We start from the raw sequence: 11,602 nt of genomic DNA, 5'->3' as shown, positions 1-11,602 counted from the left end.
AAAATCCAAAATACCACTGCTCACTATAGTATAATTTAAAGTATAAATGATAACAATGGAGGGGCATGCCCTTCATCTGTATATACATACACTACAATATAAATTTTCGTCTCTTACTTAAGTTTGCCTCAATTAAATGTTATGAAACTTATACAGAATGTGTATTACATGTACCACAAAACTCAGTTTTCAATTTAGATCGTTTGACTTTTACCGTTCTACAGTTATGTCTCTTTGTAAATGGAAAAATTGTTGAATTTTTGGTTTCCGTTCTCTAAATTTACAATTCTCTACTGATGTCCCTTCATCACAGTATGTGCCAGCAGGGCCATCAACTGTGTCACATGGACAAATTTTCCATTCATTTGATCTCAACACTCTCTTTAAATACACAGCTTAGAATAACAAACAGTGCATGAAATAATATACAAGAACAATCAGTAAAAGAGAAGCACTTTATTCTTAAATACAAATGTAACAGTAAAATAAAACATTCATAAAAGCAAAATAGTTACAAAAAAATACTGTATTAAATAAAGCTCACAGACCTTTACTGAATACTATACACAATCAAAGTATTAAACCAGCTAATATTTCCTATACTGGCAGCGGATGTTTTTCAGGGGAAATAATCATTCAACAATCAATGATTATAAAAAACTTGCACTGCTATCTGATGCCCCGCCCCTCCCCCCTAAACTGTATGTTTTTTTGAGAGAAAACATTTGTATTTCAAAGGTTCTTCAAGGGACAAATAAACATATCTATTGATGCTTATCTTTAATCGGTATAAATGCTAGTAAAAAAAATCCTAATTATTTAATATTAAAGCTGTGCTTTACATTTCACTTTACATCTCAACAAAACATAATACAAATATGGTTTTGAATACAAATTGTCTGGATTTCTGTATAGATATATATAAATATAAATACTAATATAAAAGGATCTAAAAATAAACCTTCAGTTAGGTCATTTGTTTCTAAATCTTAAATGTGACTAGGTAGGTGGCCCTGTGTTTTCTCATAAATCCCCAGAATGACTCAAACTTTGCTGATTTACAAAATATTGCTATTAACTCATTTTGATGAAAAATATATGCATTAGAGGATAAACATTCACTCTTTGGTGTAAATATTTCATTTTTTGCTCTTTATCACCAAAGCTTGTATATCCATTACATTTGTGCCTGTGTGACCTATTAGTATCAAACATTCTTCACTTATTTTCTCAAATAGATTAAATGTGTCATTGTTTCGTAAGTAGGTCAATGCATCCATATTATTGTCATTACATTTTTGTATAAATGTTTGATCTATCACTGCACCAGCAACTGGGGTTGGTCCATCTATACCATCAGTTCCACCACTCAGAAATATTAAATCAAAATTAGCCAGAACTGATGTATCACCTTGACATTGTTTGTCTATTTCCAAAGCACAAGCAACAGCCATCTCCTGATTTCTCCCTCCTTTTCCAGAACCTTTGACTTGCACAGTTGTCTCCCCTCCAGTCAGTATACAGATTGGTTTTTTGATGTTATAAGCATGGTGAGCCAGAGCGACTACTTTTTTCAAAGTTTTCTTTGGAACCCCTTTTGACACCAGATCTAATTCCAACTGAACATAGTCACTACTTTTTGGATTTGATACCTTGTAACCAAATGAGAGTGCAGCATATCTTGCAAGCATTCCAAACATTACACCAACTTTACTTGCCTCACCATTTAGGACAGAACTTAAAGTAATAGGCAGGAAACCAAGTTGTTCTGCCTTCATTGAGGCTGCAGCCAGCGCCATTTTGTTATTTCCAACGATAACATTTTGAACGTGTTCCCACTGTGTTCCTCCAGTGTATTCCACAGAACCTGTACTTTTAGTAATTTCTCTTGTACGTCTTACAAGAAGAGTGTTAATAGATTCTGGTATTTTGTCTTGTAAATTCAATTGTTTGAGAATCATGAGACATTGTTGTGGAGTAGACTTGTCAGGCACGGTAGGACCACTGCTGATTATCTCAAGCTTGTCTCCTATAACATCTGACACGATCAAGGCAATGACCTTCAAAATACACAAAACACATTTAATAAAGTATCAAAATTTGTATCTATTAACCTAAACAGCCAAACTATTTAATCATGGTTCAATTGCAAATGGGAGAAGTCAAGGTGACCATATTTCTTTACCTGAGTCAACCTTTATTTGGGTGCCAGTTTATTCACTGTCAGAAGGTTAAGTTTATACATGTTACAACTTGTTCACTATGCCCGTGTCTGTTGTGACATTTTTGATTTTAACGAACGCAACCTATGTATTACTGGTAAATTATTAAACCAGGGATATCGTTACCATAAATTACTTAAAACCTTTACTAAATTTTTCCATAGATATTACGATTTGGTTTTGAAGTTTGGTTGTACCTGTAGAAAACTTATTTCAAACGGGATAGCACATCCTTATTTTTACGGAAATGTTGTTAACCGTGCCTGGAAATTAAGAAATGATCCATGTAAACTTGTCGCTCCTTTAAATAAACTTATTCTAGTAGGTTACCTATTCAACACTGTAATAAGATCATTGAATATTGTTTTTATTGGTATAAATATTGATTTTGTTATCAGTAAATTAAAAGCTAACTAAATATTACTAGTATGTTATATGCATATACATATTCATGGATCTACAATCTGTCGATACCTGTAACCTGGCATTGCACAAGGTTATGTTTTTCTCTGGCTGTTTATGACGTCTTTACACTAAATCCATTGGATGTTGGATGTGTACGGATAGATAGTTTAGTCTTAGTTTGTATGATTTTTTTATTATTTGTTAGTGGCTTTGAACTAGCTGTCAGATAACTGCGAGTACTCTCAGATCTGTTCATTGTGTCTTTTTGTGTCGGGATGTATAAGTACCGGGCCAGGTCCACTTATATTTTTGTCCATCTGATGAGTTAAGCCTTTTTCAACTGATTTTTATAGTTCGTTCTTATGTTGTACTGTTATACCACTGTCCCAGGTTAGGGGGAGGGTTGGGATCCCGCTAACATGTTTAACTTCGCCACATTATTTATGTATGTGCCTGTCCCAAGTCAGAAGCCTGTAATTCAGTGGTTGTGGTCAGTTTATGTGTTACATATTTGTTTTTCATTCATTTTTTTTACATAAATAAGGCCGTGTCGGGGCCTTTTATAGCTGACTATGCGGTATGGGCTTTGCTCATTGTTGAAGGCCATACAAGGCCATACGGTGACCTATAGTTGTTAATGTCTGTATCATTTTGGTCTTTTGTGGAAAGTTGTCTCATTGGCAATCATACCACATCTTCTTTTTTATATCGTATTAAAGTTTGTGAATTTCAAACAGTGTGTCAAAACCAGCTGCAGAAAGATTAAAATTTATCAACTTAAATACCAAAAAAAAATGTCTTTGGAAACTTTTCAAAATAAACATGATATCAATTAAAACACATAATTCATGTTCATCAAATATCCATAAAGGAAAATTCTGTAAAATTGTATTCTGTAAATTTGATCAAATGCAATATCAAACTGGCCAATTGAAAAAAAAAAGAGCAAAAGATGTAAATACCCTAGCCTTTTTGTATACCTAAAGTATAAAGTAATGTGAATTTCACTTTATTTAGTGGTTGTCGTTTTTTTATGTGTTACATATTTGTTTTCGCTCATTTTTGTACATAAAAATGATAAATAAGTCTGTTAGTTTTCTCGTTTGAATAGTTTTACATTGTCATTTCTGGGCCTTTTATAGCGGACTATGCAGTATGGGATTTGCTCATTGTTGAAGGTCGTATCGTGACCTATAGTTGTTAATTTCTGTGTCATTTTGGTCTCTTGTGGAGAATTGTCTCATTAACAATCATACCACATCTTCTTTTTTTATATTTATGAGAATCTTTTATCACCACACCTTTGCCGGAAATGCTTGTTTTGCCAATCCTCCACCTTTCAAAACTTCAATATTTTTCCTGAGAATATTCAGCTCATCAATAATGGCTCCATTTTTAGACAAAATCTGTGTAAGTTCCAATTCTTCCTCCAGGGTAACAGGTGGTATAGGCAATGGTAACAGGGCAGATCCTCCTCCTAGATTATAAAGATAAAAAGAATGTCTGTATACATTTTAATTATTGAGCACTATACCTTTTTTTTAATGTTCTCAAGAAGAATGTTGTTTACACAATACAGGTACCTTCATTTAATAAAAACAATTTATTCTATCAAATACAGCACCATTTTGTAAAGCTAAAATTATAGTTTTGATTAATTTACCTTAAGGGAGTTAAATATAAAACAAGATTTTAAATAAAGTTATTTATTCTAATTCTTAAAAGTTATTGTACTTTAACATGACAGACACATCAGATTTGTTTTCAAGTTTATAATGTCATAAAAAAGAGTGATTAATTGCAGGAGTTAAGTAAAGACAATGGCAAAAATTTTGTTTTGACAAATGCATGTTTTGTTTAACAATGTTATTGCCATTTAAGTGGGAGGTTAGGCTAGCCACAAAACCAGGTTCAAACCATCATTTTTCTTAAAATGTCCTGTACCAAGTCTGAAATATGGCAGTTCTACAATTCTTTTCTATGTATTTTGGCATTTGCTTTGTTGTAGTTGAGTGTTTCTGTTGTTCCATTGTGTTTCCCTTGGTTTTTTGTTGTCCAGATGTGTTTTTGCTGAATTATGACTACTGAACTGCAGTATACTACTGGTACTGTTATTTATTAGTCAAACAATTTTTTCTCCATAAATATTCCTGGTCAGAATAATCTGAATATGTGTATTCCTTTTCTGCTCAAATATTATCAGATTAAACTTCAGGTACATTGTATATAAGGAAAAAATAGCAACCCAATGGCACAACAAACAAAAAGACATCAGAATTAAGTTCATTCTATTGCCATTTTTTTTTCAACATTGTATTTTTTTATTTAATTTTTTTATTTAATGACAGATTAATGATGTTTGACTTGATATCAGCCAAACTTACTCTGTTTTGAAAAGTAACAAGAGTAGGAAAATTCCATTCAATTTTCATTAAAATTGGCAATAAAAATAAAATTAGAGTTCAAGAGAGGATTCAACTAAGAAATTTATTCTTAAAAGAAGAACTTAACATCTTAAAATCAAATAGCTGACAAGTGACAAGACCTACTAAATATTTTCTTTTAATATACCTGATATCAAGACAATTAGGAGATCCTTTTCTCTCAGTTTAGAAACCAAATCCTGAATTCTCACAGCAGTTTGGTAAGAACTTTTATCAGGCATATTGTTTTTAGATCCTTCTCTGACCTCTATTTTGCTGTTAGAATCCAGTAACATATCACTGCAAGATTATAATATAAATGAATAAATTGAATAAAATTCTTTTTTTTTTATAAAGAAGATGATACATTTTTTAAATAAATGTGTATGCATGGTAACAGTGATCGGGAAGGACGTGCGCCCTGAGCCTATAGCGCATATTGACAAGAAATGGCGCATACAGTGACAAATGTAAGCGCCCACGTGGCGCACGATATTTTTCACTTCGTTTCGAAACATTTAGATATCGTGAATTTCCGATCGTGTTCCGTGCCGCCATGTGTGTGTATACAACTGTGTAATGTTCCTCCAATAATAGGAGCACCTATATATTTTTGGGACGTCTCGGGTGTTTCCCTATGATAATAGAACCATGCGATTTAACGTCTGGGGTGTTTTCTTATTGTAATAATAGAACCATGGGGTCTAACTGATAACCCGAAAAACGTAATTAACCTGATGATCATTCATGATATATTTTTTTATAAACAACTTTAAATTTGTGAAATTTGGCTAGTACAGACGAGATTTAACTCTAATAATAATCTCATTTAGTTAAGCTTGCTATTATTTCGATTGAAGAACCCCAAAGACTTTTTAGGAATATAGTTCTTGTCTCCATAAAAGACGCTTAACTGTCCTTGTCATTTTTTGGTCTTTGGCTCGTTTTGACATTTTGTAAACATGACTTCAGCGATTTGTTGTTTTGTTCTATGAATTAATGGTACTCTATACTTTTATTCTTGTCACCGTGATGGAGTTATAATAATACAAGAAGTGCAGAGGAAATGCCTGAAATGTCCTCTGATACGGAACGTCTGGAATAAGTATGGTATCGACGAAGACCCAAATTTAATGTACAAAAAAAAACCAGCATGAACATGAACAAGGCAACAGTACCAGTTTAAACATTGAAAATAAAGGTTAACTTTAATATTGTTGGGGTTGGAAGAAGTTATTGTATATTCATTGAAATTGAAATTACAAAATCACAGGAACAATATCCATGATTTTATTTAAAATCATAAAGGTAAGTACCAACACCTCTTTGCCAAAATATACTGATCCTTTTTTTTTTTACAGAAGTCAATTCAAATGGCCCACTCATTTGACAACATGGCCCATTATTTTTTAAAATGGCCCATTGAATTTATTTTTGAGGGGCCCTGGGCCCATAGTGAAAAAAACCTTCCAGATCACTGATGGTAAAACCGAATTAGACAACAAGCAAACATCACAATCACACAAATCAAATTTGGTCTTCAATGAAAGACAAGCATTTACATGTATACTGTATGTTCTTTTTCAAGTTAATACAATAAATTAAGCCCTTCATGCCAAAAATGTGTACATGATCAACACATTTACTAGCATTCAAAATTACTAAAAGAAATATCAAATACTTGAAATTACATTTTATGCCACAACAATGAGATTGTTTTTCTGTGCATTATTGTCATGCAGAGCATTTGCAGTCATAAATGTTTTTTGTTGGGGGATTTTTGTAAAACATTTATGATATCATTTCAATCTAAGAACTTGTAATGATGTAATAGACCACTTTTGAGTTTGTCCTTCACCAGAAAAAACTTGCCAATTATGTGGCCTTTATGGCATCATTTACCAGATAGAGGGGATTACCTATATCCCTGCACTATTAACGTTCATCAAGCGTCTTAGTGGTAGTCATTGTGCTGGATAAACTAGAATTAATGTTTGTTCTAAGGTACTTAATCACAATTCTCTAATGACAGAAGTGCTGATTCAATTATGAGAATTCAATTTGCCAAATAATACATGCAAAATAGCATCATAGTTTTCCAACAACTCGCTCAACATGGAAACAGAAGTGTACATGTAAGTGCCCCTAAATGCACGAATGATGTTTACTAAAACAAAAGTTTTTGACCGAAATGCATCTAACTCGAAAGTTGTGTATTAGATTATCTCCCCTTCTTATGTGCTTGTCCAAAATCAGGAGATTCAGTTCAGTGATTGTTAATTAATGGTTAGTGTCTCAGCCTGTCATATATGTTTTTTTGTAATTGGTTTTATTCTCAATAAAACTGTCTCAAATTTTTCATGTCAGGCCTTTAATAGCTGCCTATATTGTATTGGTAATTCTCCTTGTTGAAGGCCATAAGCTTTTCTATAATTGCTTGCCTAAAATTATGGAAGATGGATGAGAACAGACAGTGTTCCATACAGGTGTCAACACCTAATTACAAAAATAAAGTTCATAATTTTGTACACTTACAGCTTGCCAGCGTCTCTGAAATTCTCCTGAATTCCTGTAGGTACACTAATTATTCCTTTAACTATATGCTGTGATAATGTATCATCTACTGCTCTGGCCATTCCCAATACAGCCTTTCCAAAACCAACAACATAAACATTATTATCTAATTTATATTTTTTATCCTCTATGATCAAATTTTTCCCATTGTGATCCAACTCTATATGTTTCCGTATCAAATGATGGGGTAGTACAGAATTAACAGCAGATGAAAATATAGACACTACATCTTGATTGGCCATCTCAGCAGTGTCCTTTCTTCTTATACAACTGATGTAAGATGAGTATTTGTAAAAATTAAACGTCCATCCATTGACTGGTAAATGTGTCAATACTCTAGGTTGTCTGCTTTGTGAAATAAATTTACAGACTGGACAAAGCCAACTGATGTACCTGGTGAATTAGAAAGAAAAAATATACATTTTCATAACAAAGTCAATGCCATATTTTTATTTATTGGTAGAATATAAACTAACACACTAGCAACTTCAAAGCATATCAGAAATGAGTGAAACATTCCTTTCCAGAGAAAAAAAAACACTTTAGTGATGATTCCACAGCAAAACAGATGACATTTGTCTAACACCATGCACCAAATTAAAGTTTTATGTCGTTTTTATAGTGAGACTAAACATAATTACTGACTTGCATATTTATTTTATCACTTATGTAAACAGTGCTGCAGATTGAATAAAATGTAATGGAGTTATCTTTCTTGCACTATTGTGTAATTCAGGGTCCACCTTTAAGGAGTGAGTTTTTGTTATTTGTTTAAAATTTCAAATGGATTCAACAGATATAATTATGTATCTCACAACCTAAAAGTGTTTGGTGTAGTTTATTCCTAAAGGTGTAATACTACCATCGGTTTCGACTTAATTAGTCTTTATTAAATTTGCCATTTTCAAAAAACTGAGCAGAAAATACTTGGCATGAGTAAAGTTTTATACTGTACAGTACTATGGTACAGACAAATTTCACATAACATTTTATTGCATTTAATATAATAACCATCACTTGAAGTTTTAAACCAATGAAGTGTTCACCTCTTTTTAACCTGTGTACAAGCTTTAAAAAGTAGTAACCATGTAACCTCAAGTTTCCAAAATATTCTATAGTAAACACCAAATATAAAAAAAAAATAATGGTGCTTTGAAATACCCAGGACTGACAGTCTTCTTCCAAAAATATGTAGACACTGGAACCCTTCCACAAGAAATATGCAGTGATCTGGAAGGACGTCCGCCCTGCGCCTATAGTGCATATTGACAAGAAATGGCGCATACAGTGACAAATGTAAGCGCCCACGAGGCGCACGATATTTTTCACTTCGTTTCGAAACATTTAGATATCGTGAATTTCCGATCGTGTTCCGTGCCGCCATGTGTGTGTACACAACTGTGTAATGTTCCTCCAATAATAGGAGCACCTATATATTTTTGGGACATCTCGGGTGTTTCCCTATGATAATAGAACCATGCGATTTAACGTCTGGGGTGTTTTCTTATTGTAATAATAGAACCATGGGGTCTAACTGATAACCCGAAAAACGTAATTAACCTGATGATCATTCATGATATATTTTTTTATAAACAACTTTAAATTTGTGAAATTTGGCTAGAACAGACGAGATTTAACTCTAATAATAATCTCATTTAGTTAAGCTTGCTATTATTTCGATTGAAGAACCCCAAAGACTTTTTAGGAATATAGTTCTTGTCTCCATAAAAGACCCTTAACTGTCCTTGTTATTTTTTGGTCTTTGGCTCGTTTTGACATTTTGTAAACATGACTTCAGCAATTTGTTGTTTTGTTCTATGAATTAATGGTACTCTATAGTTTTATTCTTGTCACCGTGATACAAGAAGTGCAGAGGAAATGCCTGAAATGTCCTCTGATACGGAACGTCTGGAATAAGTATGGTATCGATGAAGACCCAAATTTAATGTACAAAAAAAAACAACATGAACATGAACAAGGCAACAGTACCAGTTTAAACATTAAAAATAAAGGTTAACTTAAATATTGTTGGGGTTGGAAGAAGTTATTGTATATTCATTGAAATTGAAATTACAAAATCACAGGAACAATATCCATGATTTTATTTAAAATCATAAAGGTAAGTACCAACACCTCTTTGCCAAAATATACTGATCCTTTTTTTTTTTTACAGAAGTCAATTCAAATGGCCCACTCATTTGACAACATGGCCCATTATTTTTTAAAATGGCCCATTGAATTTATTTTTGAGGGGCCCTGGGCCCATAGTGAAAAAACCTTCCAGATCACTGAATATGTAAGAAATTCCTAACTTGATTTAATTTAGAACATATTCTTAACTTCTAGTTTATTTTTGGCACTTGATTTTCTTAAAATCCAGTAAAGTTTTTAATTTTATAAAACATAATTATTTTTTTTTTTTGTCAAATTCCTCTTGTGGCTGTCATGCTTTAAAATTTTTCATTTTTTATTTTTTCACAGTAAATTTTATGTAAACATATTTGTCAAATCCTTTTGATAAACATGTCCATCAATGACAGTAAAAAGTGAAAGTCAGAAATCACAGCAAACGATATTTGCACAGTGTTTCCTAAACTCTGTCTGACCGACAAAATGTCAGATAAAAAATCATTCAGTCAGACAGAAATTTTATGATTTTTTGGTTGAATATAAAGTAGAAAAGTTCAAATTTCTCTTTTGGTCAGACAAACCCTAAAACAGTTTGGCACCGACTGTTTGCATAATTATATAAACTGACATAGATTTGATGTATTATTAAAGGGGCACTAGGTACATGATACTTAAAAAAAATCAAATTGGGATTTTTGTTTGTTCAATCATTAAAGAAAGTGAAATGTGAAATAATAATTTGCTTTAAACAGCCAGTATGGTTCAATTTTGTCAAAATAAAATGTACACTTTCTTTTAGACGATAAAAATATCAGCTGACTTTGAGGAATCACGCTATTTTTTTTTCTCAAAAAAATACAGTAAAGATAATTATTTGAGACATCTGACGAATCACGATTAGGATATATTGAAGAATCACAGTAAAGTTTTAAACAATTTGACGCTAACGGTAGCAGAAAATTACCGTTTGACGCCTGATGGTAAATGGTACCCTCGTGTAAGGCATTATAGCAAAATAGTGCAAAACAATATCTCTTGACATGCTAATATGACAAGAGATTTAATGCATCAATGAAGGTGGGTTGGAGGAGTCCAGAACCCGCAATCCCGGGCTAAAAAACATGAAATCCTGAGTTCCCAAATTTAAAAAAAAATAAAATCCAGACATCCCGAAATTCGAAGAAAGCAATCCCAGATCCAGAAAGGGTCAATCCCAAAATCCTGAGCTTATAAACACCTGATCCCGACATCCCAAAAAGGTTCTGCCCCCTCATTAATTAGACACAGAAAATCAAGGCAATAAGGAGTAAAAGCAATGTACGTGTATCATGTGTTGTATTGTTATAAATATCTTGTAAGTTGTATGTCAGTTATTTAAAAGGCTCATTATAGAGCTTATATGTTGTCTCTGTATGTATACTTTGCCGACTCTAAATAAATCTTACATTATTTATAGCAAAATGATATATCTTGATATGACAAGATATTTGATGCATTATTCAAACTCAAAGGCAGTAAAGAAGCCACAGCAAACTGATATATCTTGAGGATGATAATTTGATAATGGCAGAAAGAAGCAACATTAAAGTTTTACGATAGAAATTCGAATGCACCTACTAAAGAAGTCGACAGGAAACAAATGAATGTATATTACCGTGTCATAGTCTTAAAGGGGTCATAGCAGAGATAACAAGACCGAAGCTTAAATCTTTTTTTCGTCTGCTAGGCAAGGTGTCCTCAAATCTTGTCCCGCAGTTAATGAAGTTTTTATAAAACAAAAGACTAAACAAATCTCTTTATTTTCGTAGATAAATGATAATAAAGTATTGAGCAATATGTACAGGGGTC

General features: G+C 32.6%; 1 protein-coding gene across 4 annotated transcripts; it reads right to left on the bottom strand.

The window, feature by feature from the left end:
- Positions 1 to 441: 441 nt before the first annotated feature.
- Positions 442 to 11,501, bottom strand: LOC143051478 (glycerate kinase-like). Of its 4 annotated transcripts, none has more exons than XM_076224373.1 (5): positions 11,372 to 11,501; positions 7,586 to 8,017; positions 5,199 to 5,350; positions 3,929 to 4,104; positions 442 to 2,060 (listed from the first exon to the last, which is right to left on the bottom strand). In XM_076224373.1, exons 2-5 carry the CDS (start codon positions 7,864 to 7,866, stop codon positions 1,140 to 1,142), a joined length of 1,530 nt encoding a protein of 509 aa, XP_076080488.1. In that variant the 5' UTR covers positions 7,867 to 8,017; positions 11,372 to 11,501; the 3' UTR covers positions 442 to 1,139. The 4 variants fall into 4 exon arrangements, with proteins under 4 accessions (XP_076080488.1, XP_076080470.1, XP_076080479.1 ...); XM_076224355.1 differs by having other exon boundaries at positions 11,409 to 11,501; XM_076224364.1 differs by lacking the exon at positions 11,372 to 11,501 and adding an exon at positions 11,200 to 11,276.
- Between the last annotated feature and the right edge of the window lie 101 nt (positions 11,502 to 11,602).

This window comes from Mytilus galloprovincialis, chromosome 1 (genome assembly GCF_965363235.1).
Source record: "Mytilus galloprovincialis chromosome 1, xbMytGall1.hap1.1, whole genome shotgun sequence".
Classification (NCBI taxonomy): domain Eukaryota; kingdom Metazoa; phylum Mollusca; class Bivalvia; order Mytilida; family Mytilidae; genus Mytilus; species Mytilus galloprovincialis.
The sequence above is the reverse complement of the archived record's forward strand: the minus strand, read 5'-3'. Positions and strand labels throughout refer to the sequence as shown.